The sequence below is a fragment of the Anabas testudineus genome, chromosome 1 (genome assembly GCF_900324465.2).
Source record: "Anabas testudineus chromosome 1, fAnaTes1.2, whole genome shotgun sequence".
Taxonomy (NCBI): domain Eukaryota; kingdom Metazoa; phylum Chordata; class Actinopteri; order Anabantiformes; family Anabantidae; genus Anabas; species Anabas testudineus.
In genome coordinates this window covers 10,552,410-10,569,089 of record NC_046610.1, presented here as the reverse complement: position 1 = coordinate 10,569,089, position 16,680 = coordinate 10,552,410, and the positions used below count along the sequence as shown (strand labels likewise).

The window sequence follows — 16,680 nt, the reverse complement described above, 5'->3', positions numbered from 1 at the left end:
TAAAGTGCATGATGCAGTTGAAACCTTGGTTTAAAGGAACCTCTAATAGAAAAGTGGAAAATGCTTTAGATCATAGCCCATGTTAGTGCATATGTTTTGTAATTATGGAGTACATGTACGGTACCTACCAGTACTTGTAGGTCCAAGGTAACCGGGAAATCTAGGAACAAGTGTTTTCTATTTAAGTACAATTTACTCTGATGTTATATACTGTAGTTCTTAGTAAGTAACAAGTCTTTGTGTTTGAGAGCAGCTTAACAAGAATTTCTATTGGAAGTTTTTTTCTGTAAAAACCAAAAGTTAACAACATGAGCTGAACCTGAACCTCATTTGAGTATTACAGCGTACAGGACGACCATTACTGAACAACAGAAATGGAAATCAGGGGAGGATGGCATAATGAGGTTCTGCTCTTATTTTATTTCAAAATTACCATATAGCATAGGTGTCTTAATGTCACTGGAGAGGTACAGACGATGTGTAGTTGTAGGGAAGCCAAACCAGCACTTCACAATAGTCTGCCTGTAGTGTATGCAGACTATTTAACTAAACCTGTAACTACAATAAACAAGCAGGTGACAATCACAACTTTATATTACAGCCCACACATCTTGTACTTACCCTGTACGCCAACCTCTCCAAGGATTGTTACCCTTTGTTCCTTGTCGTTACCGGGTAAGTACAGCATGTGCAATCTGTAACATAGGAACGACTTCTAATATACAAACAATCCAATACAATAGCGCTACAGTAAATGCTGCTTTATTAGGACTTGACAGAAATGCTAATCCGCTGATACTGGCAGAGATGTAGCAGCATAAGCAGCCCGCGCAGATGGGTGACAAATTAAACAACACACCATGGCTGCCACCACAAGCTGCCAGAGCAGCTCCAGTTCTCCTTGATGTACGTTCCACATCTCCTCTAAATCTCTGTAACTCCTCTGGAGGGAGGAGGACCATTCTTTCACAGGATGTCATACAGTGTTCAGATGATGGTGGTTGATATTCCTCGGTAACACATCGCTCCGAAATATCAAATACTTTGATATATCAACATATGATTCACAATATTTTCTTCCTCAACAAATTTTTCAGTGAACCCGTTGTGCTCCTCAAAATTAAATTTGGTAGGATGTTGTTATTTATTATTATTTATATATGATTAAAGGTTTTCATTTCTTTTTGGATCACTGCAGGTAAACAGTGCATGGGCCTGGTAGACTTGGACCGGTCCTGGGCAGCAGAGACTCATGGATACTCAGTACAAGTGATGACTATGGAACCTGAAAGCTGTTCACCCAAGAACAACATGCTGGTGGGAAGGCCACTGCAGAAGATCCAGCTAACTGGAAACACCAATGCATAATTAGGACTGCAAGCCCCAGTGTACTACAAAGCAAAGCATCCTCGGTGTGGTCAGGGTTTGATTGAAGTACTCTGTGGGTCCTGGCTGTGTCTGGGAATACAACTATGTTTTTTTTTATCCACCCCCAATGTCTTTTTATTCTTTACAAGCTCTTAAGAAATGGCCTACACCAGCAAAAGTCCTCTTCTTAAATTCCTTGGCTACAGATAAAAGCAATAGTGTCACGATTTCTGACTTGATAAGCACATGGAAGAGTGCCCTCTCATAACTACCCCATTCCACAGTTAAATATGCTCAATTACTGGGCACTTGGTTGTAGTAAAGGAGCCCAAGCTTCTCACCAACTGCTCCATTACGATTGTGACTTTGCCTAAACTGTGTGATCAAGCTGTCGGCGTAAACAGAAGCAGCAGGAGTCACACATCCACATTGTAAATCGAGTACGGCGAACGTCCACATGCTGTTTTCGCAAACAGTTTGGATGCAGCCTTCTGCGATAGCACTCAGCGGCCAGCTCCCTCCGTGGCCAGGTATTAGCAGAAGGAGAAATCCTACACTAAAAAAGAAAACTGAGGACATCTGATGATCTGCGGATGAGATGGAGAGTTATCATTATCTGCCACTCTTCTGTGTGTGTGTGTGAGAAGCTGCAAAAGAGAGAAGGGGGTTACAGAAAGAGAGACTGGATTGAAGCAATAACACATTAGGTAGAATACAGCATTTGTCAAGCTTCTACAGAGAAGCTGATTATTCCTCATAAAGAATGGATGTGAATGTAGTATGCATCCTGTAATACGTTCAGCGGCAATGAATATTTTATGACGCCGGTGAAAAAGGTCAGTGTGCTTGATTAGAAGCGTGGTGTTCAGAGCCCAGTAGCTGCACGTCACACAATATGCTCTGTATTTCCAATCCTGTGCACTGGAGATACACTCTAGCCCCTTAAGCTTTCGCTCTCACAGGTGGAACTGGTCATCTTTTTCTCTCTCTCGCTGTCACCTTTGACAGCGTGTTGCAGCTTGAGAAATGTTGGGAAGCAGCCGGAGAGCCCCTTTTTCCCGCTCGAGAGGTGCAAGCCTTTCCAGCACCGAACTCATCTGAATTCAGCCGGCAGAGTCAATCTGTCCCGAGGTGAATGGCCACAGACACAGCTACTTCCAAGGACTGGAATTATTTCAAAAGGAGACGTCTGACTCGCTGTTCACGCTTGTGGCTCTGCACAAGTCCACATTACAGAAATGCATATAGGCATAAAGGGAGAGAGAGTGAGTAGGTGGCACAACGTAAAGCTTCCATGAGAGAGAGGAGAATATTGAGGTGAGAAGTGGGTTGATTCAGCTCAGACACCCGGGGCTGGAAGGTAACTTGACAAGATCCTTTGTTTAGACATAATTGGTGCGATTTCTGAGCTTATTTCTATGCAAATGCAGAGCCTTTCTTTACTAATGATCAGCCTCGTGAAGCCTTTTTGGCAGCAAATATAGGAAGCTGGATCTATTTTTTTTTATTATGGAACCAAGTGACTCACCTTAATCCGAAAGTTATGGGGATCTGTACCTGAAACAAATTGAATTAGTTTTTATTAGAATATGTTTGAACAAACATGTTTGGCAACGTTTATTTTTATTTAATGATTTAAGGCTTTCAGTTTGTTTTTCTTATGAATATGATTATCATGGTTTAACACTCAGTGGACACATATCTTCGGACGCCATTCATGGCCTTTTTCAAAAGCAGCTCTGACCTGAATAATTTGCTGCGACTACGAGGGGATAATGGAGGTTATATTCATTGTTTTATTAACTTCAGTAATTATTTTAGCAAATCAAATTCAGCCCGTCTCGGTGTTTTGGCTGGTGCTTTCAGTTACATTAAACAGGCAGAGTTTATGGTTTTATGTCTGTAACAGTTCCTTGCTCTATATTTGGGGTTCGTCCCTGACGGTGTGAAACAGTGACCTTGTTTGTGTGTTCTGGGTCACTGTAACAGCCCCGGATACGAAGAACAAACCCCAGATGTAATGGATACAAAGGGCCTCTGTGCTGTCCCTTCTATGATATTAAATACCTTGCTTTCTTTTTTTTATAATTACCACTTACGACACATTGCCGCCACTAAAATGTGTTTCATTTGACTTGTGTCCTTTTCTTTTAATAATGTGCACAACTGAAGGTGTTCAAGTAACAACAAATGATCACGCCTGCATTTATTCTTTTGTTGCCTACAGCAGGTTCACAGCTGCTGTTATTTTGCCTCCCTTAATAACATTGCAATCTATTCCTCGATGCTTCACGTCCTTCCTGACACATTTGTTGTCACCGTCGCGTAACCTCAATTTAGGATTTGGTTGCTTTTATTCTATTTTCGTGTTCATTTTCTACTTTTCTTTGCTTGTAGCACAGTCTGTTTAGTTTACGATGTAATGAGTCATTTTGCTTTAAGGGATTATTAAATCCTAAAATCTTGATCTTACTCAAATGGGCAAATCACTAAAATAAGTTTTGTTTTTTTCAATTATTGCTGACAGCAGGTTTTTGTGGACAGCTGGAAAGGCCCTCTAGTCACCTGTTCACCACAGTTCTTCATAATGTGAACAGCTTGTTGCAAATTCAACTCTATTCTAACTAAAGAGTTCGGAGTTGGACATATCAAGTGACATGTTCTAAATTCAAGACAATTGGAGACAACATGCATTTCTTTGTTTTGGGTGAACTGGCCCTGTTGTGAAGTTTTCCACAACATAGTAATGATGTTGGAAACGAGACACAATTCCTTTTTAGATGTAATAAATCCTGTATTAACCTGTATTTGTCTGTTCCACTGTACAGATTGATGATCTGAGCCGTGTATCAAAGGGCTGTGATGTGTAATCACACATCACCTTCAGCTCATTCTCCAGCTGCTCCATTACTGAAAATCACGCTGTCACTTATTTCTTTTCTTCTCTTTTCTTTTCTTTGCTGGGGAATCATTTTATTGACTGACTCGTATTGTCGAGGCTGAAAGCTGTCACATCACCAGGGGGCAGGGCGGGATTTTCTGATTTCAGCCCCAGACACAAGTTCAATTCAGCCTATTTTAAATATGAAGTGGTGCTCCTGAGTGAAGCAGCCGATAATCACCCTGCTAGAAACGGATGCAACCTCCTGTGGAATAAAGGGGGATAATGAAAAGAAGGCAATTTGATGCGGAGGCGTTTGGTGAAAAGCATGAAATAAAGCTGTTTGTTACTAAATATCTGACACAAACGCTGAGAACTATGACAAGAAACAGTTCAATACAACACTTTGTGTTTCCATTTCAAATGATGCCACCGCTCCACTAAACCCAGTTCGCTCTGGCGCATCTCAAACTTTATCAAACAGCTCCCGCTGCGTCTTCTCCACGTTCAACCCGTCGTTTTCACTGCGTCGTGTGCAGCATCTACCTGGGTGGGCAGCGCACAGCGCACCTTGCGTGCCTCGGCAGGCTGCGCAATTAATTAAGGCATTCCCAGAGCACGCGAGGCGCGGAGCTGCGTGCGGAGTGTGTTCCCTCTCGGGCTGGACGGGTCGTGACGTTGCACCGAAACATCTGCGCCGCTCGTTGTTCAGAGGGAGCGTGAGAAGCTCCGACTGCAGTGGGTGCAGTTGGTTGGAGAGACCGACGACTGAACTTGTGAGAGGAGGAGGAGGAGGAGGAGGAGAGACGGAGCTGTGCGCTCTCCTCCCGGCAGAGCGCGTCCCGCTCCACACACACACACACACACACACTCACTCACTCATCCAAACACCAGGGTCACTCTGTTCTCAGGCTGCGCACTCGTTTCTCTCTCGTTCCTCCTGAATATCACAAATGAACAGCGTGAGACGCCGGCAGACCTTTCCTACCTGTGCACCCTGAGCGTGCGTCACAGGGACTCCTCCGTTTCTACCGGCGATCGTGGACTACGAAGAATAACCAGCAGCGTGCTCGCGTAAACTCTCCAAACCATGGATTTATGGATAAAGTTGATGTTGCTGTGCAGCTGCTGCGTTGGAGCGAGTGCAGACTTTGATAGCAGGTAAGGCCACATGGTTCCCGTTTCCTCTGACAGACGATGCTTTTGTGGAATAACACTGATTCTGACACAGACGCCGCTAGAACATGAATCAGTTCAACCAATTTAAACACTTTTAATATCAAATCTGCAAATAAAGGTAGGACTTTGCAGGCATGAACGCTAAACTAAAGCATATTTTCAAGCTCTCCGCTCCGAAGCTCAGTTTAGATTCTTGTGAAAACGTGTTGCTCCTGTGGTGAAACGATCTGAGCTCAAGTCTCCAACTTTCTTCAGATGAAAACACCAGGCCCAATGAATAAAAAGCGCATTCAGCCCGTGTTGTTTTGCGCCTTAGCGCGCACGTTCCCACCGCGGCGGCACAGTCGGTGCGAAGCGTTCACTAACCGCGCCGGCGCTTCTCGTCTTGTGCAGCCATCGGGCTGATTATAAAGTGATTTGACAGCACGTCGCCCGGTGCTTCGTGTTCAAACACGACACCCACTAAACATGTGAAGATAGAGGTGTGGAGACGCGCCAGACCCCAAAGAATGCAAGTGTCCGAGATTTCCATCTGCCTAAAGGTGCATCTGAGCTGAACATGATGGATAATAGGTGCTTTTCTTTTTTCTTTTTTTAACAGCCATGCATCATAAAACCGAGTTGTAATTAAAGTCTTTAAAGGCATGTTTGGGTTGTGTTTGTGATAACTGCATCACTCAGTTGCTGGTTGAATGCTTCTTTGAATCTTTTTTGGGAACAGGACTATTTGTTAAGATGACTTAAAATAGAAACTATTCCTCTATGTCTCCATGTTGAGATGAACTTGTAGAACTGGACTGAAGTCTATCCAAACACTGAGAGGGTTACACAAACTAAGTGCTACTGCCAAATCTCCAACAGAGAATGCAGCCAAGTATTGTACTTCATCCACCCCTCCACCCTCCACCCCTCCATGTATCTCTTTCACCCAGGCTGCGCCCCAAAGCTGAATTCTCACACATGTTCAAAGTCTTTCATATGAATGAGAAACTCTGCAGATTATGGAGGTAATAGTTATTGAAATAGTGGGCGTGCATTTCAAAAAGCCCCCTTCCAGGCTGCTTGTTGATAGATTGTGACATCTGGAGGAATACATGTGTAGGATTTTTGAACTCCTCAGCTCTTTAAATCCAGTTTTCGGCCTCTTTTAAAAAAGAAAAAGTGATTTGGATATCAAAGGAGCAAATGTGTAACTGTACTCGATAGAGAATGAATGCAGCACAGAATATATATTGTTATTTAGAGCCCATTGTTTCTCTATCCCCGTGGATAATGCCTTTCATCTGATGAGATATGTAGGGCTTTAGCTTTTATTTCACACATTGCCTTCGTGTAATGATCATTTACTTTAACCTAACAGCAGCATATTGCACATTATTAACATCCCCGCTGATGGAGTGGCTTGTCACCACGGCCATAATTTGCCAATTTTTATGGGTCTAAACTTGCCTGGGAATGTGTCTTAGCTTCAATATTAATTCATCGAGGGAATATCCCCTGAGAGTGAGCACAAGCGAAAAAGTAATTTATTACCGAGTCTCCCACACTTATTGCCTTTTAGAGAGGCTTCCTAAAAAGCTTATTCATCTAGTCCTGAAGGGTCCTTCATGGGCATCACTGGCAGAATCAACTCGTTCTCCAATGCAAAGACACTTACCTGGAAATCTGTGTCTACAAGGATTGTGCTCTTGGTGCAACATTTTTATTCCAACCACAGACATAGCAACAGCTAATTCCCTGTCCTGCACGGACGACTTTGCCAAAACGAAAGGCAAAACACATACAGTAGAGGATATTCTTCCCTGGTGATGTCACTAAATTGTTAAATCCATGCAACGCGGCCAAGCAGCAAATACCAGACCTCCACAGTAATAATCCAAAGCTGTGGACGGGGGCCCGGTTGTGTTGGTGTTGTAATATCAGACCCACATTTGGGCTTTTAGATTTGGGGAAGGAATGAACTGAAATGTTGCATTTCATGTATTACAGGCACTATGAATTAAAATATAATACGTTATCTTATACTGTATGTGAACATAGGAATCAATAAAGTCAGATTACTGAACGTCTAATCTGTCATATGTTCGCTGCAAGTGAACAATAAATAAGACAGACCAGAGCATAAACTGGAAGTGCAACATAGGCTATTTTGTTATATATCATACAGTAAATATATTATCAACTAGGAATCAAAATATAGATAGTTGTAGTTTAAGTGTTGGATGAATCAGCTAATCACTGTAACTCAAATGATGTTGCTTACAGGAACATAACTTCCTGTGTCAGCAGGTTCCCCACCAGCTACCACTTCCTCTGTGACTAGGAATAAATATGACATTTGCATGTAACATGAACCTCCCTTTCAATCAACCAAATGCTGGCATGCCTACATTTGTCATTTGTCATAATATCTAAATAATGTGACATCATTCTAAAGATGATGCAGATGAGTTTACTAAAACATTGGAAGGGACATTTTTGTCCTCCCAGGATATTGTGAACATGTCAATACGGAGTGCACATTCTAGAAAAAGCATTTTATTATACTGTTATAGTCATTTTTAAGATTTCACTCCACCACAATCTTACACATGCATGCAAATGTGGGTATAGTTTAATATGATGCTCTCCAATGCAGCACGGTTTCAGTGCACAGCCTGAAAACCTGTTAGTGTTGCACTGCACTCCATCTTATATGTTTTTTCAAAGTTTGCAGTGAAAACCCTCGACTATTTTCTTTGTACAAACAAGCATTTAGAGTTACCAGTCAGGGTAATTTCTCACTTTAAAATTTTTACCTCAGATATTTGTCAGTATCCTGCATGGTGCCGTGTGTTAATTTGATATCCTTGGCAGTCTGCGTGTAGATCTGGCAGCGCGTGCAGCCGAGGTGGTTCATTAAAACAGCAGACACCTTATGACTCCACAAGCTCATGCCTTCAGCTGAGCTCTGCACGTTCCAGCATGTCTCTCGCCCAAGATGCTACCGACGCAGCAGTCAACATCTACGAGTGTTTGTGATAAGAATCCATCTAGCAGTCACGCTTTGCATGCCTGAATATGGTTTCATGGATGGATGATAGATAGATTAAATTATGATGGCTCCGAACGAGGGCTTCATGGTTCTGCTTAACACACCGCGCTCCGCACCGCTCCTGTGTGAGCAATGGGCTGACTACACTTCACTGTCAGGCGGGAAAGATCAGCCAGCTCTATATCCATTAGTAAAACAAGGGAAGAAGGATGGTGTCCCGTGTGAGGATATCAACCTCTCAGGTTCTCCTGGAAGAACCTTATCTGATAGTCTTTGCTTGAGAAGAGGTGTTGCACGGCATGCGTGAAGGGTAATAATTATCTGCTTGAGTTCCTTCGAGGCATCGTGCTATTGAGGATCATTATTCAGACTCTCTTGATAATAAATACAGGTATTATTCTCAAGTCCACTGACGTGTCAGCTTTCTGTTCAGTAGAATATGACTGGGACAAGATACATGTGAGAAAAAGCTCTTCTCCCTTTTTGCACTGTCACTGTAAATCCCATTGTTAACTGAGATGAGCTATGTTGCAAGAAATAATCAATACATATGCAGTATCTGACGTTGCTACAAAGTTGATGTGATGTGATGAAACTGTGAGCTGACGCATTGTTCTAAAGCCTCAGTTTCGAGTTCTGTGTGGTGCACAACTGCTGCAGGCTAAATACAGCATGAAGACGACCGAAGGAAGCAGTGAGAACATATGAAACGTGATTCTATACTGTATGCAATCAGCGTGTGTATTTATACACGAGTGTGTAGGAGAAAACATTAGTGGAAAAGATTGGATTTAATAATCCAACTTGTTGCATCTGATGAGGTTTGTGTCTCCTTATTGCTCCCACAGCACTGAACAGACATCTCTCGCCCACCATCCACTGGGAGCCCGTAGGAGTTCAGACTCTGCTCCTTTGCTTGTAGTCTTCACAACATCTTGTACTTAGGGTCAAATGGCATGCTCTTCTGACTCTGACATGCAGGAAACTGGAAATACATATACATAAATTTATGTTTCTTATAAACCTCTGGTCAAACAAAACATCAGCTGGACCACATTACATAATAATTTTAATTAATAATGTTATGTTTTATAAACAATTCAATTATCAATAATCTATTGATAATGATTTTACACTTAGTATTGACACTCACTCCCATCTCCTTTAGTTAAATGCATCTAAAAGAATATGGCTGAAAGGGATTTCAATTTTTTTATAGCTAAACACTGAGTCTCTAAACAACATGTGGCAGTTGTTAAACCATCTGAAACACTTCCAAAGGGTGAAAACAGACGGGGTGACAGACTAACGCCAGTGTTGGTCACACATTTTCCTATTTTTAGGAAATGGTGTAAAATGAAATAAAAAAAAAAAAACTAGATGTTAGATGCTAGATGGAGGAACAAAATTGGTTCTAAATACGACTAAATAACTGTCACTGAAATTACTAGAGTAGTGAATTAACACATCTATGGCATTAATAACTGTGCTGCCATTTGAAAAGAGCTTTTATTCAAGGCCATTGCGGCACAGTGAGTGTGTAAACAAGACAAAACCGGGATTCACGGCTCTCAAAGAAATTAAAGTGTCTCTTTTATCCACATAATCCTTTGAAATTTGTTAAATGTGATGGTTTTCCTGCGGTTGCACGAGAAGCTTTCAGCTGGGAGTCATTAGGTGAGATCATAACTTCTAATATCTGCAGAGCACTGTGAGGGCATAACAGGAGCAGGTGCACCCATAGCAGCATAAAGATGATGTTTCTATACTCTTAGATGATAATTACCCCATATACTGTACACTGATGAGTAAATTCAGAAAAAAAGAAAACACGTGAGGATGAAATTAGCTTCTAGTCACCAGATTTAAATATCAGTGGAACGTTACCGGAGACTTTCTGTGTCGCCATCCTCCAGGTGAGGTGAAGTTTGACACAACTGGTTTGGTTGTCTTGTTTTGTTTGGTGTGACAGGATTACAGCGTGGAGGGACAGCAGGTGCCATCTTTGTGCCAGCAGGTGCCGTCTTTATGTGTGTGTGTGTGTGTGTGTGTGTGTGTGTGTGTGTGTGTGTGAGAGAGAGAGAGTGATGCATATGAAATCCTAAATAGTGGCATCTAAACCTAGCAGCTGTCCAGACCTTTCCTTTCCTTTCCTTTCCTCTTCTACTGTGTACTTGGAGTTTTTCCTCTGCCCGACTGGCTTCTTGCTTGCCAGTCAGCAGACAAACATTTTCCCTGGATCTGCCACTCTCACTTAGCATCCATCGTGTTTTTTTTTTTCCCCCCCAGTAAGGTGATTGGCAGCGGGAGCAAGCATTAGCATTTCCTCATCTTGGCGTAGAGACACTAACAGGCAGGGATAGCTGCGAAGGATGTGCTTTGAATACTGATCAACAACCCCACTCTGTCATCAGGGAACAAAAGAAGGCATCTTTTGTGTAAAGGAAGTATGTTAAGAGAGCATCTCTTTTGTTTTTAAAGTGGATTACAGCTTTTCCAGGTTCTTGGTGCAACTAGTCAGTTCACATCATTCATCACGTCATATTGCATTTATTCAGCGATCAATGCAAAACTCTGATGCACTCAAGACATTCTTATAATAACAATGATCTTTCAGATCATTCAGATTCATTTGTTATTCACTAGATTTTGGGAAACATCTCAGAGCCAGGTTCTCAAAGTATGCAGCTTGGATTTTCATCAGTATCCTTAAATGGACTCATTCCTTCGTCCTATTCTCTCCATAAATATGTGGTGAGTCTTGGTACAGATAAAAAGGTAATCCACATGCACTGTCTGCCAAGAAGCTATTTCTTGCTTTGAGCAGAGCAGAACATGGTGTAACAAAAATATCCAGCTGTAATTTTTCTTAGAGGAACTGCAGAGCTCGGCAAATAACCTCTATCTGTATAAAAAACTAAGACCAGCATGTTCTCTGTGTAGCAGGTGATGATATTATCTTCCAGTGCCATTAAATTCTCTGATAGGGTCCCTAAACACACAATTCAGCAATACATACTCTGCTACTCATGTGTTAATGTAATAAATGACCATATAATGAACATAGCAGCAGTGTGGTCTAAGATTTGAGTGTCAGTGGTGCACTGATGCACACTGACGGCTAAATTCAAATTGGACCTGGCAGGCTTTCAGCACAGGTTTCCAATTTAACATCACATGAACCAATGCGATCTGATACGTTATCAGCTTTGCTTTTGAGATAATCTGCTATAGTGAAGCAGGGAAAAGGCAGGGAAAAAATGCAGAGTGGGATTTTTATATTATATTAATTAATATGGAGCTGAAGCTATTAATCAGTACGAGCACATTGAACTACTGTGAAAATCAGTATATATGATTTCATTCAACTTTCAAGCATATATGGCAACGTCTTGTGAAGATATGCTGCTGTTCCTTATATCAAATAATTATTATAGATAGAAAATGGTATTCAAAAGGCCTTAAGCTCTGGGAAACTATAATATCCACGTGCTCAATGCATTTACTTAAGAACTGGGTTCTCTCTTTAGAGCAGAAAAAATACATGAGTGTGTGTCCTGAGCTGTGAAGCCTCCCTCCAAACAACATTTAAAAGACCCTACTTTTCATTCAGACATTTTAATTGACTGTGAACTAATTATGTCATCCCCTCACAGGTGGCCACGGCAGATGGCTTCGTCCAATGGCCTGTGTCGATACGGGGCCAGGGTGGACTGCTGCTGGGGATGGACACGCCGCTCCTGGGGTCACTGCCAGCGTGAGTGTCACCATGCCTGCTGCTGCTCAGGGCAAACGGGGCTAACAAGGTTGCGAGGTTTCAAGCTGGGGTCAAAGATGCTATTAGACGGAGGAGTTGCTTTAGCAATACCACAGTAGCTAAACTCTTACATGCACACCGCCACCACAGAAACACATACGGCTAATAGAGCATCACACCTGGGACGATCTTTGAGAAAAGGATTGATGGTAATGGCTGCTTGGACAGGAGGACCAGCTGACATTTATATTCACACTGCTGGTGGCCATGACGAGGGAGAGACTCTAGCTGCAGGTGGACACATTCAAGGGTAGACGTGAGGCTGATATTACATTACTGCTCCGCGAGAAAGAACTATCCAACACTGCCACAACAAGATAAATATCAACTGTGGAATGGGCACAGTCCCTGGCGCCGTCAGGTGTAATACCTAGACTCGCGTGTGTATTTTAGAGGTTTCAGAGGATGTGTCCTGTCATTACCTCTAATTGCATCACAGCACCACATGCCTGTGTCAGACGGACTGTACGAAATATTACCATGTCACATTTTCCACGTATTTACATTGTGTAAAGATCCTCTGCTCTCCTGCTATGCTGCCCAGGGAGGTGTGAATAAACTAACATGGGTTTCGAATCTGGCTTGTTGCCTAATGTCCTCTCCTCTGCATGGCTTGGTGCCTGTGACGGTACAGCTGCTGCTTTGGTTCCGAGGTTTTTATCGAGAAGGGGAAAAAACACAGAAACAGGCCTTTTCCACTGCGGGAACTTAGCAACTCAGTTCATTAAATATCAATCTAGCCAATAGTCCATCAAACATAAAAGGGGGTGTGGACTCAATTCATGTTATATCGGCCATAATGTGTAATTAACACCCTGTAAAGGTGATTGTGGGCAGATTTTACTTGGATAGAGAACATTTTTCTTTATTATACCATGTTGCTATGAGTGTTCTTTTTGGGGGACATGCAACAAAAAGTGTCAGTGTTTTGCCCTGTTATCAATCTTTTTATTTTACTCTCAACAAGAGAGGGGAGAAGCATATTTTCCCAAAATGTCAAACCAATTGTCGTGTTTTTGTTTTCACTGTTCCAGCCAGTTTCTAATATTGACTAAGATGTGAAACAAATCCAAGTTACAGGGACTGTTAGGAGAATACTGAGATGCTGAGCGGTCTCAGCAGTGTCCAACATGCTTGCTTTGTTTTTCCAGATCTATAGTTTTAACAATTAGAAAAGTTACATTTTTACATGTAAATTTTCACTAATTTAACACTTTTATCCAATTAATAATACAAAGTAAGCGAATAGCTGAGTCAGAGAGACATCGAAAGTTAAAGTACTTTTCATCTTTATTGATTTACACAGGTAAAAGTGAAAGAACATTTATGCATTCAGTACCGGGATTAGCACCATTTCCTACAATATATTTGGCGTACTCACCTATCAAACAGTGTTAAAAATGCCTGTTGATTTTACCTGTAGAACAATTCAAAACAATGCGTTCTTTTTTAATTTGTATATCTAAATGTCCAGTGGAAACTAAAAACTGGAGCCTAGTTCCAGTTCCTGAAGTTCTTGAATATTTGAGTACGAGTTATTGGAAGCTCCAGGTTACGGTTTATTATGTTCCTGCAGTAGAAAAGGCCTATAAAGATCCTAATTCTGCATGTTGGGTCTGGCCAAAGCATTTGTTAACAGAATGTTCCCTAATCCACTTGTGTGTTTTCACTGCTGAAATGACCATTTTTAAAGTTGTTTTTTCCATGTTGAAGCTCATCATAAACTGACCTTTTGTTTAACTCATTGTATTTTGTATTTTTGTTTTAGAGGAATCATGTCACACACTGCTCGCAACTCTGAAGATCTGTGCTGCCGCGTCTAAATATTGCTGAAAATAGTGGATTAAGTGTCTATTTTTCGCTCCAATTCTAATGCAGACGTGGCGCGGTGCCATGTTTTCACTTGATGTTGGATAATACTGCACAATTTCTTTTTTTTTTTTTGTTCAGGAGAATACAAACAATATTATTTGAGTTCGTAGCGCCATTGTTTTGTTTTCCTTTCAGCGCAGCCAGATTAACCTCAGGTCTTCACAGGACACATCTGCTTTTTATCCACCTCTCACTTCATGTCTATTAGAAGCAAAATATGGTAATTTTATTCTTACATGAAGACTTGAAGTCAGAATAACAAGTAATGCTAATGGTTTTTCGGGACAACCCGCCACATTGAAGGGCCTTGATTTCACGGTTAGAAAGTGGAGGTTTGTTTTATTTCTTTTCTCTTTCTTATAAGCCGTTGACACTTGAACCACCACAGTTTTACTCAGACAGCTCAATTGTATCATTTGATACTGTTTGTTTGAACGTGCAGCCAGACTCAGCAGTAATCCTGGCAGGAGTCAGCCATGTCGTTGCCCAATACCTCCCAGTGCATCTGTACTGGGCTCTCTGCCTCGACACATTCTCATGTTCAGAAAATTCAAGGTGGAAGGACAAAATAGACAAAGTTCAGTTTATTTACATAGAAGCACGACATCACTGATTTGCTTATATTTCAGCCACTTAAAAACCAAACATTAATGAAAATGGCCACAGCACAGACACTGTACAGTCCTACGATACAAAACATTCAGCGCTTTTGCTCTGGAAATAGTGGTAATACATCATAGGAGACGTTTATTTCACTATAGATAAAGCAAAGCCACATAAAACGTCATCTTTGCGTGAATTACTGGACCAGCTGTGCAGCAGTGTGTGAGCATGTTTTCCTCGTTGTTCTGGAGTTGCACATGTTCCACGTTGAGCCAAAAAACATTATCTAATTGAATTTACAGTTTCAAACCGCCATATCAAGCTAATAAGGTATTATACACCGAGAAAAAACTGTTCTGTTAGCTAAATCTCTCAGCGAGTGCTTACTTCAATGCATCTAAACGCTCCTGACTGTGCACTGCAACTGAAATTCATCCACTTGAGACTACAATCAGTATTCCATCAAGTCAGTAAGGTGCTGATTTAAACCTTAGAGAAAGGAGGATGGAGGTTTGGCGGAGAGAAAGGGATTGTAATCATGGGCGTGTGGATGTGTGTGTCTGGACCTCTGCATGTGTGTGAGGATGCAGTCACCACAGATTTCAGCTCTTGGTAAGAGATTATATCGGAGCTAACAGATTGCGGCTTTCTCAGCCGTGGGGTTCAGCAATGGGTTTGAGAGTCTTCGCTCAAAGAATAAGAAATGGATCAACCTTGATTTTTTTTTTAAATCTTCCTGAATCCAAAAGAGCGAGAGAGAGAGAGAGAGAGAGAGAGAGAGAGAGAGAGCATGGAAGGAGTGATCCTGAGGTGTAAGGGAAATGGTTTAGAGGTAAGGAGTTAGAAATGATTGCTGTTGGATGTCAGGAGAGAAAGACAAGTGAGAAATCAAGCAGATGGAGAAAGAGAGAAGCTTTAGATTTATAGTAGACTGAAGCTCCACTTATAGTGATCTGACAGGCCATCGGCAGTCAGAGCCACACTTGAAGCTACTTATTCCCAACGGCTGCCATCGTGATCATTTTACTGTCGCTGTGAGCATCTGAGCATTTGCTCAGCATTTGCATTTCTAAGTGCATTTTCCTGTGTAATACATTACTGTAATCACACTAAATTGGCTTTCTTTTTCTTATTTACTCTTGATGAAGATGGAAACCGTTGATCACCCCGGTCTTACGATCCAGTGGTCCTCTCAGTCAGTCATAGTACGGGTTGAAAATGGCATCTACATGAAATATATCAAAGCAGTCAAGGTGGATTTTACAAATCCACTGAGACGGTCTGGTTTGATTGAGTGCTCTCTTTGTTTCTACAAACGGTGTGGACATGGATCAAGGCAGGACTTCTGAATTGGTTATATGAGCTAACAAGTGAGTGATGAAAGCAGATATGTGATCCCTCGGTTTAAGTAATTCACTTTATCACGATTGTCTGCGCTATTTCCTTGTCTGCTCTGCTTTGTTTCTTGATCACTGGACTGTAAAGGCCTGTTTCAAAGTGAATGGAAAAGACACACGTTCAGAATGACTTGACTCAGTTCAGATGTTAAAAGCACTTTGAAAGCCGTCGCGATTTAAATAATCAAACGCCTACTGATAATGCAGTTTCTTCACAGTCAGGTAGCCGCCACGTTTCTTTTTATACGGAAGAAGCGAGATCTGAGTGAAGGATAGTGGTGGTACTCTCATCACTCAGCGATGTTCATTTAAAAGAGCGAATTATCATTTTACTGTTTCACACCGTGAGGGGAAGCTATTTTATTCATTCCTCTTCAAATACGAGCGATAAGAAATATGTAGTTAACGTTTTCAGAAATAAAGGAGCCTCACAGGAGACAGTGATATTACTCGGACATCGTTTTAATTATTAAAACTCAATTGTAAGTGCATTCAGAATGTACCCATCACCTAGAGGCAGCTGGGAATA

At 41.6% G+C, this 16,680-nt stretch overlaps 2 protein-coding genes across 5 annotated transcripts in view; both read left to right on the top strand.

Moving 5' to 3' along the window:
• The window catches only part of gstcd (glutathione S-transferase, C-terminal domain containing), a 41,787-nt gene extending 37,742 nt beyond the window's left edge, over positions 1-4,045 (top strand). The window contains exon 12 of the mRNA XM_026359748.1: positions 1,199-4,045. Coding sequence (XP_026215533.1) covers positions 1,199-1,368 — 170 coding nt within the window. The 3' untranslated portion in view covers positions 1,369-4,045. The remainder of the gene's footprint in view (positions 1-1,198) is intronic.
• An 863-nt stretch (positions 4,046-4,908) lies between these two features.
• Positions 4,909-16,680, top strand: part of npnta (nephronectin a) — a 40,004-nt gene continuing 28,232 nt past the window's right edge. For 2 of the 4 annotated variants that reach the window (XM_026359977.1, XM_026359976.1), the window contains exons 1-2: positions 4,912-5,410; positions 12,119-12,219. In XM_026359977.1, the coding sequence (XP_026215762.1) occupies positions 5,340-5,410; positions 12,119-12,219 (172 nt within the window). In that variant the 5' untranslated portion in view covers positions 4,912-5,339. Of the gene's footprint in view, positions 5,411-12,118; positions 12,220-16,680 lie in introns of all 4 variants that reach the window. The other 2 variants (XM_026359974.1, XM_026359975.1) reach the window with 2 other exon arrangements.